Genomic DNA, 14,924 nt, shown 5'->3' on the forward strand with positions numbered 1-14,924 from the left:
TATGCATCTTAAAATGTTCTCAGAAGCTTTCCTGAGTCCCTATGTACCTTCTGTCCTGAGCAACTTTTTATAAAACTTGCACTACTTAACTAAGCTGGTCTTGCACATAGCCTCAGTGAATCATTCCTTAGTTACATATCTTACAAACTAAGTGAAAAAATTCCATTGTGAATAGTTGGTAAATCATTTTTAAAAAGCGAATAAGATGGTGAACTCAGATTTCCTCTGGAACAATGAAATGCACTGCTTTTCAGTAAGCATTCTTCCCAGACAAAATTGTATCTTTCAAGCCTCAGCCATTTTAATTGTCTTTTTTTTTTTAAAAAAATAAATAAATTAAAAACAGGAGTATAAGAAAATTTGTAAAATGGTAATATCTTTTATTTACACTGTGTTCACATTGAAAGTGACTTAATCTTTTTTCTTCATACGTTCAAAGATGGCAGAGATTAGTCATAGAAGATTTCAGCCTGAAATCTTACAGGAAGCTATCAGTAACTGGAATAGGTTAAAACAACAAGGAGTCCTTGTGGCACCTTACAGACTAACACATTTATTTGGGCATAAGCTTTTGTGGGATATAACCCACTTCATCAGGTGTGTGGAGTGGAAAATACAGTAGCAGGTATAAATATACAGCAGGTGAAAAGATGGGAGTTACCTTACCAAGTCGGAGGGTCCGTGCTAACAAGTCCAATTCAATCAAAGTGGATGTGGCCCATTCCCAGCAGTTGACAAGAAGAGGTGAATATCAACAGAGGGAAAACTATTTTTTGTAGTGACCCAGCCACTCCCAGTCTTTATTCAGGCCTAATTTAATGGTGTCAAGTTTGCAAATTAATTCCGGTTCTGCAAGTTCTTGTAGTCTGTTTTCGAAGTTTTTTTGTTGAAGAATGGCGACTTTTAAGTCTGTTATTGAGTGTCCAGGGAGATTGAAGTGCTCTCCTACTGGTTTTTGAATGTTACAATTCTTGATATCTGATTTGTGTCCATTTATTCTTTTGCATAGAGACTGTTTGGTTTGGCCAATGTACATGAACAATGATAGTCTATTACAAAAAGTAATTTTGCCTCTATTGATATTCACTCCTTATCAACTGTTGGGAATGAGCCGTATCCACCCTAATTGAATTGGCCTCATTAGCACTGAACCCCTGCTTGGCAAGGCAGCTCCCATCTTTTCATGTGCCGTATATTTGTACCTGCTTACTGTATTTCCATTCCATGCTTCTGATGATGTGGGTTATATCCCACAAAAGCTTATGCCCAAATAAATTTCTAAGTCTCTAAGGTGCCACAATGACTTCTCGTTGTTTTTACTGATACAAAATAGGTTGGAATGGATACTTCATGCAACTTTCACTGTAGTGGGACCAACACCTCTAGCTGGAGTAGTCGCAAACTTTTCAAATTAAAATGTAAGAAAACAAAAATTCAAGGAACTCACCGCAAAATGTACTTTCTGCTTTTATTTGGACCAGTTTACAGTAACTTGTCACATCCTAAGCGTACTAGTGAATGCATTACGGCATAGTCTAGTGAAGTCTTTATCACTGGGCATCATTACAGCAAGTTGCTCCTAAATTTTTGAGAAGGGAGAGCATGTTACTGGTTTTCGTGAGGGAATTACCAAGTTTGAGAATTAGTGAGGGTCTGCTTCATGACTTGCTGTTGGTTTTTTATGGCCAGATCTCTGTACATTTCCATGGCAGGTTCAGAAACATGTTTTGGATTACAATTCAATAATTGTTGGTATGTAGAAAACTTAAATATTTTTTAACAATTTGCTACATAATATATTATGTTTGTAGCCTACTCCAGTGGGCTCAATTCATTCAGACCCCGCACTGTCATCAAACAGAGAAGCACATCAGCACAGAGATAAGATGCAACAATCCAAAAATCAGGTATGCTGCTCACCTAAGATTTTACTAGCATTATTTTATGTCATCATTTTTATAAAGTTTGTTCTTTATGCCAAAACAGCTTTGCTATTGTTTGTGTTACACAATTTCAAATTGACTCCAGTTTCTGCTGTCCATTTTTCTCTGTTTGCTGAAGGTAGCCTTTATTAATGCATGAATGTTTTTGGTTTGTAAGCCTTAAATAAAGGTTATAAAGGGCTGTCGTGTTTTTAAGTTGTAATTATAAATAAATGGGAGCCTTTTGTCTTTTTTGATCAACTGCATCCTAAGGAGCATTGCTTGTATTTCCTTCCTTAGTTTTTCTGTTTAATCTTAGTCTCTTACTTTGCACTCAGTACAGTGACTCACCCTCTAGTGTTAAAGGGTTCCTTTTCCTAAGATTGCATTTTTTGTCCCATCGTATTTATAATTTACTGCCACTTTAGTAAATTCAAAAGGCAGTAAAATTTGTGAGAATTCTAGATTTTCTGTTTCAAGTATTGTTAAGTTTTTTTTTTTAGAGAAAATACTTAATGCACAATCATAGGCTGTAAGAACAGATGGACTGCTTAAGATTTTAATTCACTTGTTACCTGGTGGTCATAGCATGTACAATTCTGAGGTGATAGTACCAGAATGTTGTCATGAGAAAAATGTATTTTAAGTACTTTCTTACAGATCAATAACGGTTTTATGTAAAGGTTGAAATAGTATCTGTACAAAATATATAAATCATATTTTACTTTGATATACTTCACCCACCATATATATATATATATATATATATATATATATATATATATATATATATATATATATATATATATATATATATATATATATATTGTGTGTGTGTGTGTATGCATATGCACATGTGGTTTATTCTGGTTTTAAAAAAAAAGTGTATATGCATGTAGCTACCCACTTTATACATACAAATGAGATTTGCATACATAATTTAGGTGGCTGGTTTCAAAGCTTTGCCCTAAAAGGTTTATGGTTTCTGTACAAAAATCAGTTATTTTAAAGGATATACTAGTGCCAAACTAGTGGAGAATTACAGTATGCTGATAACTTTGATCAGTATTGTAATTTTATACTTTAGTTTGTTTCTCAGAAAATTTCAGGCCTTTGTTGTTGCAAGGGTAGGAATATACAATATAGTAATTGTGCACTGCATTTTGTGTTGCATTTGTTGAATGTGTATATTTTCAGTTAATATAACATGCATGATGTTCAGTTGGAACAGATTATATTTTAAGCATATGTAATCATGAGTTCTTGTTTTCTTCTGGAGTATCCATGATACTTTTAATTATATTGCTGTGTTTGAGAGAAATTTTGCATATCCCAAGTGACTTTATAACCATTTTGAAATTACTTAAAATAATAAAAACAGTTTGGTTTTTTTTGGTTTTTTAATTTGTTTATTGTTTTGCTTCTATTTCCAGATTCTTAATCTGTTTGGTACTTCATGTTTGAGTGTATACATTTTTGTTCATTTTTAGCCACTCTACAACTTTTAGCTGTAGTAAATAGCAAAGTCTAAACATGTGTCTGTCTACATTCGTGTGCATATATACATAGCTGGTTACATTCTGTTTTTGTGTTGTATTCCTGTGGGATTTTTATTTCACATTGTAATACAAGCATGAGATGTTTAATATGTTTTGGGTTTTTTTCCTCCTCTTCTATGCTTAATGCATTATATAATTGGCAGTCGGCAGACCACAGGGCAGCTTGGGACTCCCAGCAGGCCAACCCCCATCACTTGAGAGCTCACCTTGCAGCTGACAGACATGGTGGCTCGGTACAGGTATTTTCTGCTTCTTTGCATGACTGATTATTTCCACATTCTGCAACCTATTCCTCTGTAACTCCTGGCATGATTCTTGTTTTCAGCGGAAAAGTTTGCTTCATAGTTGTGTCCATAATTACATTCCCTTGTTCCTTTTGTTCTACAACTGCCAAATTGGAAAGAAAAGTGCAGAAAGTTTGACTTTTTGTATGTTGAATTTCTATAAATGCCTGTTGTAGTTTAGCAGTATAGCTTTCTAAAATTTGTGTCAACTAAATCAGCTAATGTTAAGACTTAAGTTCATTTTAAAAGCAGCAAAGAATCCTGTGGCACCTTATAGACTAACAGACGTTTTGGAGCATGAGCTTTCTTGGGTGAATACCCACTTCGTTGGATGCAAATTCGTTTTAGTTTTATATGTAGTTTAACTACTCAAGTTTATTTAATATTAGCCAGTTTTGAGAACTTGGCACAGTGCAGCACTTCACACTTTTTAACCAGGGTAAAAAAGGAGGAACTCATGAATATTAGTAATATTTAGTTAAGTACTTGATTTCAACTAAATATCTGTTTTAAATAGTCAATTTCTACACGTAAGTATAACGGCAGCTTTAGATATTATACTTGTCCCTACCAAACAAATGTATTTTCTCCCTTCCTCATAGAGAGGCCAATGCAAAAAAGGGAAAACTGGTTATCTGACCAGACATGGTGAATTTACATCTACACGGCACTGTGAAATTCACAAAGTAGAAAACTAGAAATGAGGAGGAGGAGGGGTTCTGATCTTTTTTCACTGTCTTAGATTTTGCTTTTAAGAACAGTAGTTTAAAATATTCAGACAGTAATGGGATTTATGCCATCCCTTTATGATGTTAGAGGAATGTAGTTATACATAGTGACTAAAGAGCCTCCAGAAAGCTAATTTTATTGCACTTCCACTTGCAAGTGAAAAACATAATAATAATTTCTGTTTAACAAAAGTGGGTTATCACATCAAAGCTTGAACAAAGCGGTGTACTCAGGACGTTTTTGAATTCACTAATTTGTTTGCTCAGTTGTGCACAGCAGTGACAGCTATATGTTTCTTTGCCAGCCACCAAAATGCTCAAATGAAGTATGATTCCCAGTCCAGTAGCTTGAGGGGATTAATTTACTAAGGTTGGCCAATTTAGAGTTTCTGTCTAAGTGGAATGCTTACTCATTCTCTCATGTTAATTCCCCACCCAGACCCTGTTATAGTCCAAACTCTTTCTTTCTTCCTGAAAGCTTAATTTCCTTTATCAGATGTTTGTAACTTTCAACCAGTTTTTGCTTTGCTTGTGTATGTGATGTATGTGGTTGCTCTAATTCTTAGAAAATTTAGGGCACAAGAATCAAGAAGATACTTGTCACATCAGATGGCTTGAACGCTGCCCCATTTATGTGCATGCACTCTATTCTTAGTACTGTATGTACTCATTCATAAGCTGAATTTTTTTAGTAAAAGAGGGAAGCACCAGGGAAGGGGGTCGGCTTATGAATGGGTATAGAGAGAGAGAGGTGGGACACAGCCCCTCCCTCGAACAAAGGAAGCAAGGAGAGGCAGCACAGCCAGAAGGGAAGAGGCGGGGCCAGAGTTTCTCTGCTTCTGGCCATGCTGCTCTCCCCCTAGCTGCAGCTCCGGGGCTGGCAGGCTGCAGCCATGCCGCTCGGTCCCAACCCCCCAGAGCAAGCTGTGGACACGCCGCCCAGCCCTCTAGAGCATGCTGCGGCTGCACCACCCAATCTGGCCCACTGGAGCAAGCTGCAGCCGTGCTGCCCAGCCTGCCGGAGCAGCTCCAGCCAGGTCAGAGAGATCCTCCTCTGGCCCTCCCCAGATAAGGTGAGAAGGAATAGGATGGGGAGTGTGTGGGGATCCCGGAACAGGGATGCAGTCATGTAGGGGGGTGGTCACAGGGGTTACTCCTCTGACTCCCAGCTTCTCCCCCACAAAAAAAATTTCCCCACCAGTTGCTGTCCCTGTCTGTCAGGGTAAGCAGCAGGCGCACCAGGACACTTTGTTTAACTCCATGCCTGCAGACGCTCGAGGTAAACAAACCATCTCGGCCCACCAGTGGCTTATCCTGATGGCCCAGAGGCCAAAGTTTTCTGACCCCTGAATTACAGGGTTGTCTTATGAATGGGTTATAAAAATTTTCCATTTTTACTTATCCATCTTGTGGGGCTTATAAACGAACCAGTTTATGATCGAGTATATATGGTAATTCATGTCCATCAAAATCATAATAATTTAGCATTATAACAAGTTGTATGGAACATGTTGTGTATTTTCCTTGGAGCTGTATTCAGTACACTTCTTGAGTAGTATGAGAGCTCCATCTATTTTTTATATTTTAGTTTTTTCTAAAATATCTTTTTTGTATTTTTCTCTTCTAAGGCAAGGATCAGGAATAAAATTGCTTACTTCACCCTGTTAATTCTATACAATAAGTATTTTGCACCTTTAAAAAAAACTGAATCTTGAATTAAATTGCAAAATTCTAAACTGATGCTTGAAAAGCTTTTGTTTGTTTAGAATAAAATTAATTGAATAAAATAAAGTGAATTTTGCAACTCATCAAAGATTTAGTTGCGCTAAACCTTATTTTTTATATATATATAATATAGTTAAACTACATAGCTTCCTGGTAACAAGCAGTTTGAACGTCAGACCAGTGTTCTGATCACAGCAACTCTTTCATATCAATAAAATAAATTTTAAAAGGAAAGTAGTTGATTTGTCTCCTTGAACCATATTACAATGTGAAATTAGCATTGGATTTGAGTTTAAACTGGATAAAATTATGAGATTTCTTAAGTCCCTTCTGGCTACATTAAGAAATATTTCTATTTATCTTTAACATATCAGTGGAACACTTCAAATAGCTTATGAACATAAAAACAGCCATACTAGGTCAGACCAAAGGTCCATTTAGCCTAATATCCTGTCTTCCGACAGTGGCCAATGCCAGGTGCCCCAGAGAGAATGAACAGAACAGGTAATCATCAAGTGATCCACATCACCTGTCGCCCATTCCAGCTTCTGACAAACAGAGGCTAGGGACACCATCCCTGTCCATCCTGGCTAATAGCCATTGACGGACCTATCCTTCATGAACTTACCTAGTTCTGGCGCATTTGGTTTATTTAGTTTATGGCACATTCAGTACTTCATTCAAAATAATTATTTCAACAATCCCAGAATTTACTGAGAAAAATTTCAGTATTTTGCTTTTTCTAACCCAAAAAAACCATGACCACCACCAGAACAGTTTTTAATTGATCTTAACATTTTGGTCCATTTAAAGCTACAGGGCAAATTCAGTATTTACCTTTAAAAAAATAAAAAAAAAATTAGGAAATGGTAACAGTGTGCCCTATAAATACAGAGCAATAGCAAATTTTTATTTAATTCTTTAATAGTGGAAAGCAGAAATTGCGAGAGTTCAGACCTTTTAGGTCACCTGGCAGCAAAGTTAAATTGCTGCAAAAAGCTTAGTTTAAAAGTGAAACTATAGTATTAAATTGTCCCATTGCTTTTAAACTTAGATATTGTATAGGACAGTAGTTCTCAGCCAGAGGTCCAGGGCCCCATAGGAAGCCTCAAGCAGGTTTCAGCAACACCTCCAAGCAGAGCCATCATTAGACTTGCTGGGGCCTAGGGCAGAAAGCCAAAGCCTCACCACGTGGGGTTAAAGCCCAGGTCCCCGAGCCCTGTCACCAGGGGCTGAAAGTGAAGCCTGAACAATGTAGCTACATGGAGGCCCTGTGGCATGGGGCTCCAGGCAGTTGCCCTGCTTGCTACCCAGTAATGCTGGTCCTGACCTTTATATGCAGAAAACCAGTTATTGCAGCACAAGTGGGCCATGGAGTTTTTAATCGCATGTTTTGGGGGGCCTCAAAAAGAAAAAAGTGGAGAACCACTGGTATAGGAGATATCTGCACACTATTGAATTATGGATTGTTTTTGTAATATAGTGGCAAAGGATTAGGAATGTTTGTTAGTAGCAGATACTGTGAAATAATGTAAGATGCTAATTATTTTTCTTACGGTAGAGTTTGATATTGTGAATAAGTGTTGTCATGTATATCTTTCAGTTATAACTGAATTTTTTAAATCAAATTTGGCCAATAAATCAGGGCATTGACTAATCTAGTACTGTAACCTAGATTCCTTTGAACAATTAGCTATAGTACTTTTAAGGCCTGTCTACAGTGAAAAAAAATTGAGGAGTTAACCAAAGGTTTGGAGTTAAAATGCATTAAAGCCTTGTATGGATGCTCTCATTCAGAAGAGAATCGGCTATGCTTTGCTTCAATTTAATCCCCTGCAAGAATGAGAGTATCCATGCAGTTGTTGAATGCATTTTAATGTCACATCTTTAGTTGACTTGTCCTAACTTTCCTGAGTGTCTTGTGTAACAAAGCCATAAGGTTGTATATTGTATGACAGAAGCTATAGAGTTCAATGAAGTTGTACAGTATTTCTTTAAACTGGATTTATTGCTCTGTAAGGTACTATAGGAGCAGCGGTGGGAAAAGACTTACCTTATCTGCGCTTTGTACTCTGCCAAATCACCTTATGCATTCTAGAGGACCACCTCTAAACTAGTTCAACTCTTCATGGCTCATTTTTATTCTTGGTACCTCTGAGATGGCAAACAAAGGTGCTAATTGTGGTGGTATATTGTTTGTGTACAAAATGTGTTTACAGAGGAGTTCTATAAGAATTAGGACTTAACAAAGTGAATGTTGGATAAACTAATACAAGTCTGTCTGTACATAGCTGTGATTTCAGATATATGCTTTTAACTTCTATCTTGCTGCTGAAATATATTTAGGAATAGGATTGTTGATATTCAGTGCCCAACTGCTCTTGTTTCCACTTTATTGGAGATTGAATTAAGTTCATGTTAATATGATAGACATTTTATTGAAATGGTGGGAAATGCTTTGTACCATACACTGAAATAACTTAGTGTCAAATATGGTTTCTGTTTTGCCCTGCAATATTTGACAGTCCAGTATACTATAACTTTGTTACTGTTTCAGCATCTGAAAATTCTAATTTTGCTTTAACACACTTTTAAATTTACTACTTCTAAGTCCTCAAAAAAAGAACGAACCAAAGATGTTGAAATTTGAAGGAAGCTCACCTTTATTTTTTAAAAACAGTTAAGTACTGAAAAACGTTAGGTTCGTCTTCGAATGCTTGCTCATGTCGATTCCATTCTAGGTATATGCGCACCCATTTGCACAATTGTCGGAGACTTTTGCCTTAGCGGTATCCATAGCTCGGTTGTGACACCCTCTGGAGTGCTGCGCTCATGTTCCTTCTTACCTCCCACAAGTGTTCAGTGGTTTCCTTTCTTCACTTCGTGTATTAGAACTGTAAATAGTTTCGTTTACTGTAGTTAGTTAGTAATTAGTTAGTAATTTAGGGTCCTGGCAGGGACTTTGCCCCAGGCAGAGCATGCTCCAGTCTCTGGGTTTTAAGCCCTGCGCTGACTGTTAGTGACCTCCTTGGCAGCTGTTTGAAGTGCTAGGGACAGTCATGTAAAAAGTGTTACATCTGTAAGAGTTTTCATCCTAGGACACAGTAAGAGCGTGACAACCATTGGAGAGCCCTCCTTGGAGCCATCTCGGCTGGACATGACTCCCAGCACTTCAGTCTCAGTGCGTACTGCACCCCCAGCACCAGGCTCTCCCCAGCACTTTCCCTTCAGCAGTGCCCAAAAAGAATTAGAAAAAGTGGGACGCAGCACTGAGCAAGATGGACCAAGGGGAATCAGGAAAGGACCCTGTTCAGGCTGCCCACCCACCCCAGAGCCACATGGGGATACATCCCCTTAGGGACCTCCTATCCACCACCAACTCCAGGCAGCAGTAGGGGACCCTAACTTACGGCATAGTCTGCACCTTTCCAGTGCTCAGAGTAAAAGACTTTTCCAGTGCAGCCAGCACCGCGTGCTGTGATGGACCCAGCAAAGGCTCTCTACGAGGGCAAGCCAGCTGTGAAAGCTTCCCAGATGGCAAATGAATGCCGCCAGTCTCTGGAGCCAAGGCAGAGCTCTGTTGCCACATGCCAGTCTCTGTTTCAGCTCAGGTTGCCTCGGTTCGCTGGCACCGCGCTCCCAGTCTCTGCCCTCTTGTCGAGACTCACCCACAGGGAGGCGCTGGTCACCGTAGGCTGTCACTGGTCTTCCTCCTGCCGACCCTTTCTATGACATCAATCGCTATCACCTAGATCCTAGGAATGTTCCCTAACACAGTGCTGTTCCCCCTGCTCCCAGCATTGGTCCGCCTATTCAAGTCGCCGTTCACCCATGTGGCAGCTGCCAGACTCAGGCGTTGATGGCCCCGCTGTGGTCACTGGAGGCAGGATTCTTCCAGCATGAAGGGGAAGTTCAGCTCCTTGCCAAAACAACAGCATGGTGACTAGGCTCCTGAGGCAGCATCCATCTCCGTTATGCCATCCTGGCAGCAGGCTAGTGGCCAGCAATTATGCCAATGCCCCCTTCACACCAATTTCAGTTGCTACATCAGACAGTGCGCAAAGTGCAAATGGACGCTGTGGTGGGTGGAAGGGCAGATGCCCACTCCCAAGACCCTCCTCCCCCCAGGGGATGATGCCCCATGCCCTCTCCTGATCCAGATGAGGCTGTGGCGGGACCCTCTCATATTAGCTCACCGGACGATTTTAAGAGTCACCAACCCCTGCTCCAAAGGATGGCCATAATTTAAGCCTAGAGGTGGAAGAGATGGTGGAACAATCAGACACTTAGTTTAACATGCTTGTGATGGGTTGGGCCCCCCTTCTGAGGTGCCACCTATGGTGCTGGGGTCCCACGGAGCCTGTCCATTCCACCAGTCTGGGTTCCTTCACCCTGTCCTTCTGCACATACACATGCAGGTAGGGATGCACCCAGCTGTAGAATCACATAGTCTGCAATCGTAACTGTTGTTCTTCAACATGTGTTGCTCTTGTTCATTCCATTACTCACCCACCTACCCCTCTGTTGGAGTTGCTGGCAAGAAGGAATTGAGAGGGCATAGTGCCGGTGGCACCTGATATACGAATGCATGAGCTCAGCACTCCAGAGGGCGCCACAGCTGACCCTGCGGATACTGTTAAGACAAAAGTCTCTGACAACTGTGCGCATGGCACACACACACCTAGAATGGAATGGACATGAGCAACACATCTCAAAGAACAATAGTTATGTAAAGTAGGTAATCGTTTTTCATATTGCAAGAAATTTTTCTCCTCCAGAATATCTAATGATAGAGAATTTTTAATTATTTCAATTTTTTTTAAACAGGAGCATGCAGCCAGCAAGAATTCTATAAACTGCAGCTTCCCTAACTTAATCTGAAATAGAAATTTTCTGCAGAGTGAATGGTGACAGCTGAATTTTAGCAGGAAAGTAAATTAATGAGTCAGCAGTGATACTTGAAATCAGCTGTATGTTGAATCATCAGTTTAAATGTAGGTTGCTATATTTTGTCTGCAGAAAATCTTCATTTTAGTTTGCATTAGAGTGCCAAGTGCAGTAAGAAACTTCTCTGTTCCTTTGAGATTCCTGATTGATTACTGTGTGTTACATCTCAGCCACACAACAGCCCACTGCGATCACATTAATGTTAAGTAACACTGGATTATTTCAGAGAAGCAAAGGATTTTTCCTTCATAGATCACTTCACATTAAAGATGGCTAGTAATTTGATCTATGAAGGAAAAATCCTTTGCTTCTCTGAAATAATCCTGTCTATATGTGAAAAAGCTGAATCCGTGACAGTCTGTTTTCTTAGTTTTTATAACTTCATTAGTGGAAAGCAACCTACTGTACATTGCTTCAGTTCATTAGTTAACCTCCTATGTCCTTGCTTCATAAAAGTTTGTGTCAGTTCCCGAAAATGTCAGCTGAATAGCTGATTGATTGATTGTTTCCTTCTCGTCTTGGATTACTAACACTTTATGCACTTGTAAAGACCTTATTGAGCTGTTCGTGATTTTTTTGTTCATCATTCATTATTGTCCAGTTAGCCAAAAGACCTGCTTCTTGCTGATGGAATTTCATTACATGTAAGAACATAAGAGTAGCTGGACTGCGTCATGCCAGTGGTCTGTCTAATCCAGTATCCTGTCTCCCAACAGTGGTTAGTTCCTGATGCTTTAAAGGGAATGAACAGAATAGACAATAATCAAGTGATCCATCCCCTTGTCCATATCCCAGCATCTGGCAGTTAGAGGCCTACAGACACCCAGCACGTGGGGTTGCATCGCTGACCATCTTGACTAATAGCAATTGATGAACCTCTCCTTCATGAACTTATTTAATTCTTTGTTTGAATCCAGTTGTAGTTTTGGCCTTCACAACATTGCCTGGCAATGAGTTCCACAGGTTGACTGTGCTTGTATGAAGTACTTCCTTTTGTTTGTTTCAAACCTGCTGCCTGTTACTTTCATTGGGTAGCCCCCTGGTTCTTATGTTATGTAAAGTGGGTAAATAACACTTCACTTTCTCAACACCATGATTTTGTAGACCTGTATCATATCCACCCTTAGTCATCTTTTTTTCCAAACTGAATAGTCCCAGTCTTTTAAACTCTCCTCATATGGAAGCTGTTCCATATACCTATTTTGTTGCCCTTCTCTTTACCTTTTCCATTTCTAATATCTTTTCTGAGATGGGGCAACCACAACTAAGTGCAGTATTCCAGGTGTGGTCATACCATGAATTTATATAGTGGCATTAGGATATTTTCTGTCTTATTATCTATCCCTTTCCTAATGGTTCCTAACGTTGTTAGCTTTTTTTGACTGCTGTTGTTTTGAGAGAACTAGCCACAAAGACTATAAGGTCTCTTTTTCTGAGTGGTAACAGTTAATTTAGACCCCCATCATTTTGTATGTATAGCTGGGATTGTTTTCTAATGTGCATTACTTTGCATTTATCAACACTGAATTTCATCTGCCATTTTGTTGCCTAATGACCCAGTACTCTGTAAATCTTCACAGTCTGCTTTGGACTTAACTATCTTGAGTAATTTCGTATCATCTGCAAACTTTGCCACTTCACTGTTTACTCCTTTTTCCAGATCATTTGTGAACAGATACAAAGGAAAAGAAAGGGTGCTAAAGGAGTTCCAAGAGTGCTAAAGGAGTTGACGGATGTGATTACAGAGCCATTGGCCATTATCTTTGAAAACTCATGGTGATCCGGGGAGGTCCCGGATGACTGGAAAAAGGCTAACGTAGTTCTTATCTTTAAAAAAAGGGAAGGAGGAGGATCTGGGGAACTACAGGCCAGTCAGCCTCACCTAGTCCCTGGAAAAATCATGAAGCAGGTCCTCAAAGAATCAATTCTGAAGCAGTTAGAGGAGAGGAGAGTGATCAGGAACAGTCAGCATGGATTCACCAAGGGCAAGTCATGCCTGACTAACCTAATTGCCTTCTATGAGGAGATAACTGGGTCTATGAGGAGATAACGAGGGGAAAGCAGTGGATGTGTTATTCCTTGACTTTAGCAAAGCTTTTGATACTGTCTCCCACAGTATTCTTGCCAGCAAGTTAAAGAAGTATGGGCTCGATGAATGGACTATAAGGTTGATAGAAAGCTGGCTAGATTGTTGGGCTTAACAGGTAGTGATCAATGGCTCCATGTTTAGCTGGCAGCTGATTTAAAGCGGAGAACCTCAAGGGTTGGTCCTGGGGCCGATTTTGTTCAATATCTTCATTAATGATCTGGAGGATGGCGTGGACTGCACTTTCAGCAAGTTTTCAGAGGACACTAAACTGAGAGGAGTGGTAGATACCCTGGAGGGTAGGGATAGGATACAGAGAGATCTAGACAAATTAGAGGATTGGGCCAAAAGAAACCTGATGAGGTTCAACAAGGACAAGTGCAGAGTCCTGCACTTAGGACAGAAGAATCCCATTCACTGTTACAAACTAGCGACCGAATGGCTACGAAGCAGTTCTGCAGAAAAGGATTTAGGAGTTACAGTGGCCGAGAAGCTGGATATGAGTCAACAGTGTGCCCTTGTTGCCAAGAAGACTAATGGCATTTTGGGCTGTATAAGTAGGGGCATTGTCAGCAAATAGAGAGACGTGATCATTCCCCTCTATTCAACATTGGTGAGGCCTCATCTGGAGTACTGTGTCCAGTTTTGGGCCCCACACTACAAGAAAGATGTGGAAAAATTGGAAAGAGTCCAGTGGAAGACAACAAAAATGATTAGGGGGCTGGAGCACATGACTTATGAGGAGAGGCTGAGAGAACTGGGATTGTTTAGTCTGCAGAAGAAAAGAATGATAGCTGCTTTCAACTACCTGAAAGGGGGTTCCAAAGAGGATGGATCTAGACTGTTCTCAGTGATACCAGGTGACAGAACAAGGAGTAATGGTATCAAGTTGCAGTAAGGGAGGTTTAGGTAGGATATTAGGACAAACTTTTTCACTAGGAGGGTGGTGAAGCACTGTAATGGGTTACGTATGGAGGTGGTGGAATCTCCTTCCTTACAGGTTTTTAAGGTCAGGCTTGAAAAAGCCCTGGCTGGGATGATTTAGGTGGGAACTGGTCCTGCTTTGAGGTTGGACTAGATGACCTTCTGAGGTCCCTTCCAACCCTGATATTCTATTCTATGATTCTGTGTTGAACAGCACTGATCCCAGTACAGATCTATTTATCTCTCCATTCTGAAAACTAACCATTTATTCCTAACCTTTGATTCCTTTCTTTTAATCAGTTAGTGACCTATGAGAGAACCTTCCCTACTATCCCATGACTGACTGCTTGCTTTGCTAAAGAGCCTTTGGTGAAGGACCTTTCTGAAAATCCAAGTACACTGTATCAGCTGGATCACCCTTGCCCACATGTTTGTTAACCCCCCTCAAAGCATTTTAACAGATTGTTGAGGCATATTTTTCCTTTACAAAGGCCATGTTGACTTTTCCTCAACAAATCATGTTCTTCTGTATGTCTAATAATTCTGTTCTTTACTATAGTTTCAGCCAGTTTACGTGATACTGAAGTTACGCTTACTGGGCTGTAATTGCTAGGGTCACCTCTAAAGACTTTTTTATTTAAATTGGAATCACATTAGCTATCCAGTCATTTGGTACAGAAGCTGATTTAAGTGATAAGTTACATACCATAGATAGTAGTTTTGCAATTTCATATTTGAGTTCCTTCAGA

The 14,924-nt window shown here is 39.8% G+C and overlaps 1 protein-coding gene across 12 annotated transcripts in view; it reads left to right on the forward strand.

Annotated features, from left to right (window-relative positions):
* CSNK1G3 (casein kinase 1 gamma 3) overlaps positions 1-14,924 on the forward strand; it is a 146,917-nt gene that overhangs the window by 104,754 nt on the left and 27,239 nt on the right. For all 12 annotated transcript variants that reach the window (XM_050945866.1, XM_050945871.1, XM_050945867.1 and 9 more), the window contains 2 exons: positions 1,812-1,907; positions 3,625-3,720. In XM_050945866.1, the coding sequence (XP_050801823.1) occupies positions 1,812-1,907; positions 3,625-3,720 (192 nt within the window). The remainder of the gene's footprint in view (positions 1-1,811; positions 1,908-3,624; positions 3,721-14,924) is intronic.

The sequence above is a fragment of the Gopherus flavomarginatus genome, chromosome 3 (genome assembly GCF_025201925.1).
Source record: "Gopherus flavomarginatus isolate rGopFla2 chromosome 3, rGopFla2.mat.asm, whole genome shotgun sequence".
Classification (NCBI taxonomy): Eukaryota; Metazoa; Chordata; order Testudines; family Testudinidae; genus Gopherus; species Gopherus flavomarginatus.